General features: G+C 65.0%; 2 protein-coding genes across 4 annotated transcripts; one reads left to right on the top strand and one right to left on the bottom strand.

Annotated features, from left to right (window-relative positions):
• The first annotated feature begins 147 nt into the window (after positions 1 to 147).
• ZFAND2B (zinc finger AN1-type containing 2B) lies at positions 148 to 6,389 on the top strand. 3 transcript variants are annotated; one of them, XM_075028629.1, is made up of 9 exons: positions 148 to 300; positions 1,173 to 1,267; positions 1,707 to 1,838; positions 2,471 to 2,622; positions 3,115 to 3,222; positions 3,393 to 3,462; positions 4,016 to 4,092; positions 4,693 to 4,774; positions 5,041 to 6,389. In XM_075028629.1, the coding sequence occupies exons 1-9, from the start codon at positions 246 to 248 to the stop codon at positions 5,077 to 5,079; spliced, it is 810 nt and encodes a 269-aa protein (XP_074884730.1). In that variant the 5' UTR covers positions 148 to 245; the 3' UTR covers positions 5,080 to 6,389. The 3 variants fall into 3 exon arrangements, with proteins under 3 accessions (XP_074884730.1, XP_074884732.1, XP_074884731.1); XM_075028630.1 differs by having other exon boundaries at positions 149 to 300; positions 4,696 to 4,774; XM_075028631.1 differs by lacking the exon at positions 3,115 to 3,222.
• Positions 6,390 to 6,740: 351 nt separating this feature from the next.
• ABCB6 (ATP binding cassette subfamily B member 6 (LAN blood group)) lies at positions 6,741 to 13,628 on the bottom strand. Its single transcript, XM_075028627.1, has 20 exons — positions 13,550 to 13,628; positions 12,327 to 12,858; positions 11,629 to 11,766; positions 11,154 to 11,343; positions 10,852 to 10,944; positions 10,404 to 10,596; positions 10,196 to 10,317; positions 10,000 to 10,109; positions 9,848 to 9,913; positions 9,592 to 9,717; positions 9,426 to 9,502; positions 9,259 to 9,322; positions 9,077 to 9,162; positions 8,904 to 8,961; positions 8,638 to 8,742; positions 8,045 to 8,219; positions 7,627 to 7,739; positions 7,423 to 7,517; positions 7,157 to 7,225; positions 6,741 to 7,054 (listed from the first exon to the last, which is right to left on the bottom strand). The coding sequence occupies exons 2-20, from the start codon at positions 12,840 to 12,842 to the stop codon at positions 6,928 to 6,930; spliced, it is 2,523 nt and encodes an 840-aa protein (XP_074884728.1). The 5' UTR covers positions 12,843 to 12,858; positions 13,550 to 13,628; the 3' UTR covers positions 6,741 to 6,927.
• Between the last annotated feature and the right edge of the window lie 517 nt (positions 13,629 to 14,145).

Genomic DNA, 14,145 nt, shown 5'->3' with positions numbered 1-14,145 from the left:
GGCAGTCTCGCCTCTTGCTGGCAGGGCAGGGGCAGGATGGCTCCGCTGCTCGCCCCCGGCTGCCTGCCGCTGGCCCTCCTGGGCTCCCCCCCACCCGGCGCCGCCGGGGTCGGGCTCCACGGAGCTGCCCGGGGGAGCGGCGGGGCGGGGCGAGGGCCGCCCGGGGGCGGGGCGAGGGCCGCCCCACCTGACGCCGTGCCGGAAGCGGGCGCGGCGCGAGCCGCCGGTGCCGGTGGGAGGCCGCCATGGAGTTCCCGGACCTGGGCGCCCACTGCTCCTGGCCCGCCTGCCAGCGCCTGGGTGAGGGCCGACGGGGGGCACCGGGGGGGGAGGGCGGGGGGGGGTTACCGGGACGGCCGGGCCCCGCTCTCGCCCGGGCGAGGCAGCCGCAAGGCCGCAGGCCCGGGCCTAGGCGGCGCGGACCGGCTAGCCCGGCCTCCGCGGAGCGGGGAGGCGGCGGGGCGGGGGACGGGCGGCCGCTCGGTGTGGCGGGGGAGGGGGGGGAAGGGCCGGTCGCGCCGCCCCGTCTGCCCTTGGCGGAGGGGCGCGGGGCGGCCGCGGTCTCCGCGTCGCGTCCCGTCCCGTCCCGTGACCCCCCCGCCAGGGCGGAGGCGGCTGCCGGTAGCCGGGGGCTGCCGCCTCTGCCCGGCGGAGCAGCGAGACGGCAGCGCGGGGAACGACTCTTGGTCGGGGGCGAGGGCCGGGCGGGCACGCCGGCTGCCGGTCCGCGGTGCCGCAGGCTGCGGGGGAGGGGGGGCGGACACGGCGGTGTGCCCAGGGGGCCTCTCCGGGGGCCCGGCCTCCTCCCGGGGAGCACGGCAGCCGTTATCCCGGGTGGGTGAACCCCGTGGTGGATGCGAGGGCGTCGCTCGGCTCTGGCTTGAGGCCGGCAGCCCCCGGGGAGGTGGGGATGATTTCGGGATGCTACTCCCGAACCCGGGGAGGGGGGTGGCGGGGGCGTGTTCTGAGGAGGAGCCGCAGGGGTTTCTGAAGACGTAGCTTTGGGCCTGCAGCCCTTTTGTTTCCGTGCCGGGAGCTGGGGGAAGAGAGGAGCGGCCCCGGCTTGGCCGAGGGTCAGGGCTGTGCCCTCGGGAAGTCGGGGAGGCCCCCGGGCCTCAGGCGGGCAGCGCTGACCCCGGGGTGCTCTGCCCGCCGCCTCTCCCCGCTCCCAGACTTCCTCCCCCTGAAGTGCGACGCCTGCGAGCAGATCTTCTGCACCGACCACATCGCTTACGCCCAGCACAACTGCACCTCTGCCTACAAGAAGGTAAGCGCAGAGAGGAGGTCAAAGCCAGCCTCCCGCACGGAGCTGCTGAGCTTTCCCAGCTGGGGATCAGAATAATTTGTGACTTCTTTGGTCACTTGGGCAATCTCCCTTGGGATGTGCCCTGAGCCTGGAGGTGTCCCTGAAAGCCAGGATCTGTATCTCAGTGCCGCAAACTTCCAGTCCACCCTCTGCCACTGGGTGGAATGGTTTGGGCATCTCCCAGCCCTACTGTCTCGCCTTCCCAGAGCGTGTGTCCGTGCCTGTCGCACCTGCTGGGTCAGAGACAGCAAGCTGTTTGGAGGGTGGTGAGCCAAATCTCAAACCGCAGGTGACCCTGTGGAAACCGTGGCAGGCAGATCCTGAAAGGGAGAGAGATGGCCCCGCAGCACTTGAGGTTGCCCAGCTATGTGCCCCCAACCCCCTTTTCTTGTCTCTACAGGATGTGCAGGTCCCCGTGTGTCCCCTCTGCAACACCCCGGTCCCTGTGAGGCGGGGGGAGATGCCTGATGTCGTGGTGGGTGAGCACATTGACCGTGACTGCAAGTCCGACCCCGCACAGCGCAAGCGCAAGGTAGGAACCCGGCCCTGCTGAGCTCCTCTGGGTCCCTGCCGAAGGCTGGGGGTGGGATGAAAACAGCACACGACTCGGCCCTGCCTGGGGCCGTCTCTGTTTGCTGTGGGCAGGAAGGGTTGGTGAGCTGGAGGTATGTGCATCTGCAGGGCTTTGTGGTGTGAGTCTGGGGCTGAGGTAGCAATGGAGTGGGGCTGGGCAGCTGCATGGGATGTGAGGATGGGAAACTGCATGCTGCCATTAGGAAAATGCAATTAGCTGCCCCATCTTGCCAGGAGAGAAAATTGCTGTAGGGAGCTGGCCCTGTAGGAATCCAGTTGAACAGCAGTTGGAGGGCTCTGGGCTGTCCCCACTACCCTAGCAGGGCAGGTAGGAGTCCCTGGGCGAAGCAGTCTCTCTCCTGCTGTGCATTCTGTGACCATGGAGACCCTTGTTCTGTGGAGACTGAAAAACTAGTGAATTACTAATAAACTATCTAAAGAAAACTCGTATTCAGAAACAAACTCCAGAGCCCCACGGAAGAGGCATTGGTGGGGAAAGCTGGTCAGTGCCCAGGGCCTGGCATGGAGGAAAGGGACAGCCCCGGCCCTGCAGGGCGTGTTCCTTTTCACCACCACCACATCATCTTTCAGATCTTCACCAACAAGTGTTTGAAGCCTGGATGCAAGCAGAAGGAGATGATGAAGGTGATCTGTGACCAGTGCCACAAGAACTACTGCCTCAAGCACCGGCACCCCCTGGATCATGACTGCAGTGGGGCAGGGCGTCCCCTCTCCAAAGCAGGGTGAGGGCCTGGGGGCAGACAGCTGGCAGGGATGGGGCTGTGCTTGTCAGCTGGGTGACAGGGAAGAAGCCGAGCAACTCCCAGCCCATTGTCTGGGACTGCTGTGTTCTCACATTCGCTGCCTTGTGTGCCGGTGTGTCCTCCAGCAGCATTAAGGTTTGTAGAGTCAGTACAGCTGTATACATAGTCTCTCCTTCCTGCAGCAAAAGCTGCCGGTACTGCCTGTGGGCTGTTTTGTTCTTGCTTCTCTGCCCAGTCCCTTATTCTGTAGCCAGTGCTTTCTGCCTGTCCTGGTACAGTGTTTTGAGGAGAGAAATGGCTCTTGAAGTGCTTGGGTGTAGCTGAGCCACAACATGGGTACTCTTGGGAGGAAGAGGAGCAGGGAGCCAGGGAGGCATCTTGCTTATCCAGCTTTGTCTCCTTGGGTCTTCAGTGCCCAGGGATGGCTTGTGATGGTAAAACAGTCGCTCACAGGCATCCTGTCTGTCCTAGGCATGCTGCAGTTGCAAGAGCCCAGGCATCCTCCTCCAAAACGGTCACTGCATCGAGCAGTGGAGCTGCCTGGCCAGCAGACAGCCCCTCTTCTCCAGTCCCTGCCAGGTAGTGTGATGGCCTGACTCATAATTCTGAGGTGGGCACAACCAGGCTCAGCTTGGCTCCCTGTGGGACACAAGAGCGAGAGCTTCCTGCTTCTTATGCATCAGCAGGGCTGCGTGCTTGTACCAGGGCTCCCTGCCTTGACAATAACCCAGCTTCTCTCCTGTTTGCAGAGGAGGCAGAGCAGCTGTGTTGCAGACTCCCAGCACCTCCCCTCCAGCTGTCATGCTGCAGAATGGGCTGGTGAGTGGCCTGACCTGGGCATTTGGGGTGGGTTTGGGTGGTTCCTGGGCCCTCGGGAGCTACTGCAGCAACTGCTTTTTTTAAGCCATGGTCTGTAGGTGACTGTGGTGCTCCCCACCTGGGCCTTCCCTTGCAAACAGGGATCCCGGACACTCAGTGGGGCATCAGAGTTTGCTCCGGTGCCTGCAAATGGCAGCTCTCAGCTGTGCTTGGTGCTCAGCTTTCCCCAAAAGGACAAAGTGTGCTGGCTGTTTTCCCCAGGTGTTGTCTTTCTGTTCTGCAAGCCAAGGGTGGAGGAGGAGACTGGAACCTGCCTCACACTGGTATTCTTAGCATGCCCCCTGCACTGGCAGGCAGGACTGCGGTCCCTTGGGCAGGGGAAGAGAGAGCTGCAGGTCTGTCCTGAGCCCAAGGCCTTCACCTTGGCTGAGTTTGGCCTTGGAGAAGGGAGATGCACCCACCCTTGGCCAGGCAAGACTGTATCTGCCGCGTGTCCCTCAGGGCTGTCTCCTGCCACCCCTGGCCAAGCTGGTGACGAGATGTTTTGTTTCAGAGCGAGGAAGAGGCACTGCAGCGAGCTCTGGAGATGTCCCTGGCAGAGTCAGCACGCAGCTCAGCGCAGCCACTCAGGTACGGCCCAGGGAAATGTGGTGTCATGCCCCAAGCCTGCGTGTGAGAGGTGCCTGGGGCAGCATCATGTGGCTCTGGGATGACATTCCTCTCAGCACGTGGCTCCCAATGATGCCTCTGTGTGGCTGACAGGGGAAAAAAGGAAGAGTCCAGAGCTGTCAGGGAGCTCTGTTCAGCGAGCAAGCCCTCCAGGGTCCTGGGAGGGGACGGTGACAGCACAGAGTAGGACAAACCATTGTCTGACCACTTGTCAGCTAATGAGTGTGGCTAGAGCGTGACAGAGGTGGAGTAGGGGTGTTCACAGAGGACACCCAGGAGCCCGCGTCCTCAGACACATCACATGGTGCTGCTAAAAGCACCGTCATACAAACTGGTGTTAACATGGTTCTCCTTGGACCAGGGTGCTGGCTGCCAGCCCTACGTGGATCCTCTGGTCCCTCCCCAGCGCCTGGCCTGTTCAGGGTGATCCTCAGTTGCTCCCTGCCCTTAGCTGTCCTGGAGGGTTGCAGTGACAGGAGATCCTGCCACCCCGAAGGCCTCTGAGTGCTGGGCTGGTCAGCCCGGGGGAGGCCAAGGGACACAATGTACCACTGTCCCCAGCAGCACGCAGGAGGAGGAGGATCTGGCACTGGCCCAGGCGCTGTCAGCGAGTGAAGCCGAATACCAGCAGTCGCAGCGGCAGGTGAGTGAGGCTGGCTGTAAGCTCTGTGCCGTGGTGGGATTGATCCTGGCCTGGCTGTGTCAAGGGGGGCTCCTCCCTGGGTTCTGCTTCCTCTGGGCTCTGTCTAGGGTCACTTTTCTCACCAGGAGGGCAGCCTGGCCTGAGGCAGGGGCAGTGTCACTGCTGAACACACAGCCCTGCGGACTTGAGCACTGGATGTGTCCCCTTGTAGGGCAGAGGAAGAAGCCCGTCTTCCCTTGCTCACTGTGTGCTTCTTCCCATTCCAGGCGCACGGTTCAAAGCCATCAAACTGCAGCATGTCGTAGGCAGGTGAGGCAGGGTGTGCCTGCAGACCTGGGATCCTGCTTGTGACCTGAGGAGCGGCTCTGGCCTCCCACGTGGATGCCATGGGGTTCTGGCCTGGATGCTGATGACAAGAGCCCCTCGCCAGGGACAACTCATCTCCCTGGGGGCTGTAAGCAAGCCACCAAATTCACACTGACACCTCAGCCCTAGTACCTGTATAAAATCGGTGCAGCGGATTGCTGATGCTCCTGGAGAGGTGAAGACAGTGTGGGACGAGGCTGATTGCACACTGACCAAAGCAAGCAGCAGCCCATGGCATGCACTTAGCCACAGCTGCTGAGGCCATCTCCCAGCACTTCTGGACTGTGGGGTGAGGGCAGAGCTGGCCGGGAGGGAAGTGCCATGTGGGGACATCTCTGTGTGCTTGGACGTACAGCTGGGATGTGGCTGCCTGCTGCAGTAGTGGGGGGCTGGATTTCATGCTCTGGGGAGGGCCATGCCAGCCCCTCAGCAAAGAGCAACTGTGGCTGGGACTGTCTCTTGCATGGGCATGGCACGGCTGAATGTGTGGCCTCCCAGCAGTGTGAAGGCAGCCCCTTCCCCGCTCCCCATGCCCTTGGTGCCTCCCCTGCTGTTTGCATGCACAAGAGCACGTTGGGCCTTACCCAACTCGGCTGGGGCCCAGGACCTCTCTGAGACTGAATGGAGCTGTGTTTCCTTTCTGGTTTAATTTAACAAGGGCCATTAACTGAAAAGTAACCCCAGTAGCGACTTGACTGCCAGCGTCGCTCGCACGGCAGGCCTGCAGCCGCCTTCCTGCTGCTGGCTGCTCTCTGCTGCCCTAAACTATCCCAGGGTCCAGTTTTAATGCTGCTGGGGCAGGAACGTCTCCCTCCTTCCCGCTGTGCTGGGTGGGGGATCCCCTCCTGGGTAGAAGCAGTGCAAAACCCCTTCTTGCAAACAGCCCTGACCCTGGAGCCAGCCCTTCCTTGCTGGTGTTCAGAGGCAGGACCTGACCCCTGGGGGGGGGGGTAGTTGTCCTGCTGGCCTCTTGCAGGAGGGAGTGTGGTCTCTGCAGCTGTGCAGAGTGATGCTGCTTTCCCACCCACTCTCTCAAGCTTCCCTGTGGGGGACCACTCCTGCCTGCAGGGCTGTGCCTCGTTCTGCACAGGGCTGGGCTGTCCTGCTGTGAGCAGCGTACAGCCAAAGGGGGGTTATCTGCTGGCAGTGCCTCCCTGGGGTGTGAGGTGGGTTCAGGCTGGGCCGAGGGAATGCTGAGACTTGTCAAAGTGCTGCTTGGGAGAAAATAAAAGCAATAGCACAAGGTGCAGAGGTGCTCTGGGGGAGCAGTCACTCGGTGTCCAGCCCGGAGCGGTACATCTCTGCAGATAGGGGTGCAAGGGGGGGACACATGGGGGCAAAGCGGGCACCAGCTGTGCTGCTGCTTCCTTCTTTTGCCCTTGGAGTGCAGCCCCCTGCCATGCTCAGCCCTCTGTGCAGGGATGGGGCAGGTGCTGACAGCCCGCTCTGCCCTCGCCCACCTGAGCCCAGCCCCACGGCAGAGCTGTTAGTTGACCCAAAGGCAGCGGCAGTAACCCTGCCTGCCCCTGCCCAGAGCATGGACCCCCGGAGGGGGGGTCCTGCAGGCACAAACCCTGCCCAAAGCACACAGGCACAGAGCTGGGAAGGACCTGGTTTAAGAAACTACGCGACAGCAAAACAAGCGGATACAAACGTAGTGGAGTGTCCAACCCAGCCCCTGCAGCTCCCAGGGCATGTGGGGCCCCAGCCCGCAGCCGGCAAAGGGCTCTCTGGCAGCCTGGGGGTCTGGGCCCATGTCAGTGCCACAGTAGAGCTGCCAGCCATGCTCACGGCCCCTTCTTGCTGCCTGGGGGCTTCTCGGTGCGGCGCTCCTTGCTCTCGCCGTCCTCCCCAGCCTGCTGCTGCAGCCACATGCCGGCATACACGCCACCCTTCTGCAGCAGCTCCTCGTGCCTGCAGGGAGGGTGTGAGGGTGCAGAGTCCCGAGCTGGCCCCGGAGCTTAGGGAGGGGGTCCCCACGGGCAGATAGCACCAAGCCGGCCCCCCCGTGCTCACCTCCCTCGCTCCACGATGCGCCCGTCCTTGAGCACCAGGATCTGGTCTGCACCTACCACGGTGGAGAGCCTGCAGAGAAAGGCAGGGTGTTACTCTGGCTCAGAGGGGAGAGGGTCCGGTGGGGTTTGCACTGCGCAAGGAGCCACAAGCACAGGGGCTGTCACCTCCTGAGCAGGAGGACAGGTCTGTGTGCCCCTCTGGGGGGGGGGCTGGCCAGCTCAGAGAGCTTAGTACCTCCCGGATCAGCCCTTTCCCCTCGTCCCTACCTGTGTGCAACAACGATGGTGGTGCGGTGGGTGCAGACCTTGGCCAGGGAAGCTTGGATGTTCCTTTCCGTCTCCGTGTCGAGCGCAGATGTCGCCTGCGGGAGAGGCAGGGCATGAGGAAGGGATGCAGGCAGCACAGGCAGCTGCTGGGGCAGGGGGTGCTGCAGAGCGGGGCAAGGCTAGGCTGGGGGCTGCTGCCGTTACCTCATCCAGCAGGATGATGCGGGGACCCTTCAGGATGGTGCGTGCGATGGCGACGCGCTGCTTCTCCCCTCCACTCAACTTCAGCCCCCGCTCCCCCACCTGGGTGTTGTATCCTGCAGGCACAAGGGCAGGAACATGCTGCGCTGGTGCCCTCCAAGATGGGGATGGGAACCAGGGCTCTGCAGCATGGGGAGGTCCTGCTGGGACCACGCAGCTGCCCAGCACAGCCTCCACCCATCCCTGCCCAGGGGCTGATTTAGCCCTGGCGAGATGGCAGGGAGAGGCAAAGCAAGGCACAGGGTCACACAGATGTCCCCATGAGGGATGTCACCCAGGAACACCTGTGGGGGCAGCTACAAGGTCATGGGGGACCCCAGCACAGCAGGGGGTGGCAAGGAGGGGACCGCGGGGGTCTCACCGTCGGGGAAGGAAGAGATGCGGTCGTGGATGTCAGCAGCCTGGGCTGCCTCCTGCACCTCCTGGTCAGTGGCCAGGATCCGTCCGTAGCGGATGTTGTTGGCGATGGTGTCATTGAAAAGCACCGTGTCCTGGGGCACCACTCCGATGTGAGCACGCAGCGATACCTGCTTCACCTGGGGAGGTGGGGGGGAGAGCTCAGCCAGACACACACCCCCTGCAAAGACCCTCCCAAGACCTAATCCCACCTCTCAGCCATGAGCCCCACACTCCGCTCCTGGCAGGGTGTGTGTTCCAGGGTCCCCCGCTGGACCACAGGCTCAGCTGCACCTCCACCCTGCAGTGGGGGAACCCTGCCAGTGCCCCAGCCATTCCTGGGGAGCCCTGGCCCGTCTCCAGCATTTCAGCCCAAGGGTCCCACAGTCGTGCCATTCACTCCACTCCTGGCACAGACATCGGCCTTCAAAGGGGCTGTGGGGGCTGCGTGCTCACCCCTGCCCCGGGGAGATGCCAGTGCCTGCACTGACCAGTGCTCCGAAGCCCAGAGGAGCTGGCATGTGTGTACCCCAGTCCCTGGCGGCCTCTCACCCTCACCTGGGAGATGTCCTGCCCGTCGATGCGGATGCAGCCGCCCCGCACGTCGTAGAAGCGGAAGAGCAGGCGGATGATGGTGCTCTTCCCCGAGCCCGAAGGTCCCACCTGCACGCAAAGGTAAAGGGACTCGAAGACACCAGAGACTCCCTGCTGCTGGAGACCGGGGCTGAGCAGGGAAGGGCCAGCCCCACTGGGGGTCTGTCCTTCTCACCCCTGTGCTTCCCAGCCCCTCTCCCCCCATCCCACACCCAAGGTCCCACTCTCACCAGGGCCAAGGTCTGCCCAGGCATCACAGAGAAGGAGACGTCCTGCAGGATTTCCTTCCTGGGAGAGGGAGATGGAGAGGGGCTGAGGGCCACCTCCGCTGCCCTACGTCCCTGTGCCAGGCCCCATAGCATGACTTGTCCCACCCTGCCACCCCCTGCCCGCCGCCCCATACCCGTCCACGTAGCTAAAGTGCACATTCTCAAACTCGATCCGCCCGGCCTCCAAGCGCAGGTCGCTGGCATTCACCACATCCTTCACCTGCCGGAGGGTGAGACGTGGCCTCAGAGCCAGCCCCTCCCAGGGCAGGACCACGGGTCCGTGCCAGGGAGCGGGGTCCAGGAAGGTGGCACCCACCTCCTGCTCTTCATGGAAGAGCTCAAACATGTTCTCCATGTCCACGAAGGAGTTCTGGATCATCCTGGAATGGGGCAAAGACCAGGGGGAAGTTTGTGGGAGCACATCCCGCCCCTGGTGCCCACGGGGAGGGGGACCTCAGACACCCCCACAGCTCCCAGCGTTACCTGTAGTAAGTCCCAAACCAGTTGAGTGGCGTGTAGAGCTGGATGATGTAGGTACCGAAGAGGACAAAGTCCCCCACCTGGAAGGGACAGGGGAGAGGTGCCCAACACCACCAGCCCCGGGGCCCCACCTCGGGCAGGGGGCTGCCCGGGCTGGCACCAGCCTTACCTGCAGCTTGTTTTCAGTGACAAAGTAGGCACAGAGCAGGGACCCTGCGAGCAGCCCCAGGCCGATGACCAGGTTCTGGGTCTGGTTGAGGAGGCCCAGTGAGGCACTAACCTTCCACTCTGAGACCTGGAAGAGGCAAGGTCCTCCGGGATGCTGCCGCCTCCAAACCAGACCCACAGTGAGCTCCATCCTCTCTGCAGGTGCCCGTGAGGCTTGGCTCCTTTCTCCCCAACTCACCCACTGGTGCTGAGCATACCTGGTACTTGACAATGGCATCGTTAAAGCGGTTCACCTCGTAGTTCTCTGCATTGTAGTACTTCACCTGCAGGACACAGCGCTGGGGTCAGCACCCGGATCGGCCCCCTCAGTGCCAGGCAGTGCTCAGCGACCCCCCACCACCTATGGTACCGTCTCGAAATTGAGGAGCGAGTCCACAGCACGGGACTTGGCCTCATTGTCCCGTGTGTTCATGTCCCGTCGGTACTTGGTCCTCCACTCAGTGATGAAGATGGTCAAAGCTGCAGGCAGGAGGGGGCTGTGTTGGCAGGCACCCGCTGCCCCACAGCCTGGCACGACACCCCTGCACCCCGACCCCCCCACTCACTCAGGTAGAGGCTCATACACACGAAGATGATGAGGCCAAACCAGGCACTGAAGACTGAGGTGAAGTAAACGATGCCTATGACGATGTCCGCAATGGTGGGGATGATGCTGAAGACGATGTAGCTGTGGGGTGGGAAGGGGGACGGCGCATCAGCCTGGCCCAGTGGGGCTGCCCGGCCACCCCCCAGCCACTGTGGGCACGCTCTGACCTGAGCAGGCTGTTGATGCTGCTGGTGCCCCGGTCCACGCTGCGCAGAACCTCACCGGTGCGACGCCCCAGGTGCCAGCGCAGGGACAGCCCGTGCAGGTGGGCGAAGAGCTGCACTTGCACCTGCCGGTTGGTGAACTGCTGCACCCACACCCACAGGAAGGTGCGCAAGTTGCTCACGAAGCCGGTGGAGCCTGCGGGGCACCGCAGGATGGTCAGCGGGGACCGGCGCCACGGGGGCATGCAGCTAGCTCAGAAAGCCCAGCTGGGAAAGAGGGATTTGGGATGCGACCCCCCTGCTATCCCCAAACCGGACCAGCCCTGGTTGCTGCTCCCAAGAGAGAGCAACAGTGATGGGGATGTAAGGGCATCCCCGGCCACCCCAGCCCCGGCATGATGTGCCCCATGCTGTCTCTCCGCAGCGCCCCATCTTTCCCAGCAGTCCTTACCAGCACCTCCACCCTGCAGGAACTTCAGCCCCACGTAAATGCAGACAGTCCAGGCCAGGGTGTGCCAGGGAGCACCCTCCGTCAGCTCATTCACTGGGGAGAGGGTGGCAAGGGTCAGGGTGGAGGGTCAGGGAGCATCGATGGGTGCCCCACAGGAGCCAGCCGCAGCATCCAGCACTGCTCCCTGACCCCCTGGACCCTGCTCCTGCCAGGTCCCTGCAGCCCCCCAGGTCACTTGCAACACCCCCCAGCACTTGGTGAGGCCGTGGGCAGCCTCACACACCGAGCTCCAGGCCCCTCACCAATGTTCTTGTAGTAGATGGGGACGAAGACGTTGATGGCCCGCTCCAGCCCCATGAGCGCCATGCAGAACAGCACCAGCCCCTGCAGCAGGTGGTTGCCCTTCGGCCACATGTACGGCACCAGCAGCCGCAGCTTCCTCCGGAAATCCTTCCAGGTGGAGGTGGTCCTGCTGGTGTCAGGCAGGAGCGGCTAGGGGACAGCAGAGCGAGGCGTCACTGCCCCGGCACCCCAGTCCGGCTGGCAATGGCCCCGGGGAACACCCCACCAAGAAACCCAGCCCTGTCCTCCCAGGGTCCCCACTCCATCCTCCCAGCAGGGCCGCATGCTGCTAACAGCAGCAGGGAGCTTGGGCAGCCCTAACCCTTGCTCCTCCCTGGTCTCCTGAAGATGCTGATCCCAGGGCAGCTGTATTTCCATTTTGTCCCCAGCTCCTCCCTCACCATGTCCCCAAACTGCTCCAGCCCTGGGACTCACCTGGCTGTTCTCCACGTCCCGCTCCTCCTCATTGACCAGCAGCATGTAGGGCTTGCGGGGCAGCCCCGGAGCCTTCATGCCCAGGATGAAGAGCATGAACGTGCAGATGTAACGCAGCAGCCAAAAGCCAAACTGCACCTGGACGGAGAGCAGGGGGTCAGTGCCGCAGCTGGCCCTTGGCACAGCCCGGCCAGGCATGCGATGGGTATGAGCTGAGAGAGGCAAGGAGCGGGGCACAGGGATGGGGTGCAGTGCAGCCAGGGGAGAGGGGACAGCCCACGCAGCTCAGCGGGACCCCCCTGGCTGAGCACAGCACCTCAGGAAGCACCCCGACCCCTTCCTTCCTCCCTGCCACATCTCCCTCTGTGCCCTCCGGCTTGGGGTGTCCCTACCCCGGGAGGGGAGCAAGGGGGTAAAGGGCTGTGGGGAGCAGGCAGACACCCCCTGCCTCTGCGCCTGGGGCCGGGCCAGGCAGAAGCAGGAGCTGAGCCGGATGGGGGCACGGGGATGTGTGCGACCCCTGGGCTCGGGGCCAAGACATGCGGCAGATACGTGGGTGCAACCCGGGAGCGTGCACGCCCTGGGCATGGCAGGGCACGGCGTGCACACCCCACCCCAGCACCGCGATGCCGCAGCCCACCCCTCCCCCCTTGGCAAAGGGCCCCGTCCCCCTTCCCTGCCCACAGCCCCCAGCCCACCTTCTGGTTGGTGTCCTCCAGCGCCCACCACCACAGCGGGCTCCTCCAGCACACCAGGGTCAGGTTCTCGGCGGCGAAGGCCAGCGCCCAGAAGAGGAGGAGGACGGTGCCATGGCCCCGCGTCCGGTCGTGCACCAGCACCCGCGTGTGCTCCAGCTGCAGGAGGGCGACGGCGCAGCCCCAGCTGAGGGCCCAGAGGCAGGCGTGCAGCAACATGTACCCGTAGAGCCGTCCTGGCCCCCTCGCTTGCCACAGCAGCCCGCCGAAGGGCTGTAGGGCCAGCAGCAGGGACAGCAGGACCTGGCTGAGGTAGAGGCGGGAGCGGGGGATGTACTTGGGCTCCATGGCGCGGCCGAAGCGGACGTAGCAGGCGTACTGCAGGGCGCCCAGCAGCAGGCAGACGCTCAGCAGCACGGCTGGCACCAGCGTGAAGAAGAAGCAGGGCTGGAAGCCCTGCTGCACCCAGGCCTGGGCGATGGAGCTGTTGGCCTCACAGTAGCCCCCCAGCACCGCCATCCTGGCGGGTCACCGGCTGCGGAGAGAAGAGGGGCTGGAGCAAGGTCTCAGGATGGGCTGTTGGGTACGGCTGCGAAGAGGGACCCACGGCGGGATGGCACAGCCAAGCAGAGGGGGGCACGCACGGGGACGGGGCAAGCACCGCCGGACACGGACACGCGGGACACGCTGCATGCAACACACACACAGCCCTGCACCCAAGTAGGGACAGCTTTGCATGGGGATGGACGTGAGCACCACACCAGGATCCACTCGTGGCCCCTGGCAATGCCCTGAACCGGGGGGGGGGGGTAGCGCTGCACTGCTCCCCCCCCCGCCCCCGATCCACCCGGGCCCTTGGGGACGCACTCGGACACGAGTGGGCAGCGAGAGCCGCAGGGATAGGAAGGCAGGGGGGCATTGGGACCAGTTTTGAGCGGGGGATGGGGGGGGGCACAAGGGGCAAGGCAGCAGCAGTGCGGGCCGGGGGGGGCGGGGGGGATGATGCAAGAGGATGCACGCAGGGGAAACGCAAGGGCAAAGGCAGGGGACGTGCACGGTGTAACACTGGTGCAGGGCGAGGCGGGGGCCGTGCCGGGGCAATGCCCGGGCGGTGCCCGGTGCCGGCGCCGCTCGGCCCCGGGACGGCCCCGCTGCCCGCGCAGCCGCCGTGCCGGCCCCGCCGCCCTGCCCCGGCCGCGCCACCCGTGGGCCCCGCACCCTCTCACCTGCCCCGGGCCCGCCGGCCCCGGCCCGCTCCGGGCCCCCGCGCCGCCGCCAGCCGCCGCCAGCCGGGCCCCGGCGCCGCTCCGCCCCGCTCCCCGCCCCCGCGCCGGCACCGCGCCCTTCCCCGGGCCGGGACCGCACCTCCGCCCGCACCCCGGCACTGCATCCCCCCCCGTGTGTGTCGTCGTCCCCCCCACCCCGGTCCCCGGTGCCCAGCCCCAGGCTGCACGGACCTGCGCCCCCCCCCCCCAACCCAAGCGTCCCCCCTGCAGAGCCGGGGATGGGGAGGTGTCGGTGGTGCGGGACGAACTCCCGGGCCGGGGGCCAAGGTGGGGGGGGAAGAGTCCCCGAAGCCGAGGCGAGGTGCCCCGCTCCCGCTTATCGCCGCCGCCGGCCCGGCCCTGCCGTGCCGAGATAGCCCCCGCCGCCCCAGCGAGAGCCCTGCGCGCCGCAGAGGTCAGGCAGGACGGGGCGCGGCGCTCCCGGGGATAAATATAGCTCCTGCCTTCCCCCCCCGCCGGCCGGGACTGAGCTCCGTGGAGCTGCCAGCCCAGCAGGAGCAGCGGGCAGGCACCTCGCAGCCTCCTGCCGCCATCGC

This window comes from Buteo buteo, chromosome 5, assembly GCF_964188355.1.
Source record: "Buteo buteo chromosome 5, bButBut1.hap1.1, whole genome shotgun sequence".
Classification (NCBI taxonomy): domain Eukaryota; kingdom Metazoa; phylum Chordata; class Aves; order Accipitriformes; family Accipitridae; genus Buteo; species Buteo buteo.
This window is presented reverse-complemented; position numbering and strand designations above follow the sequence as displayed.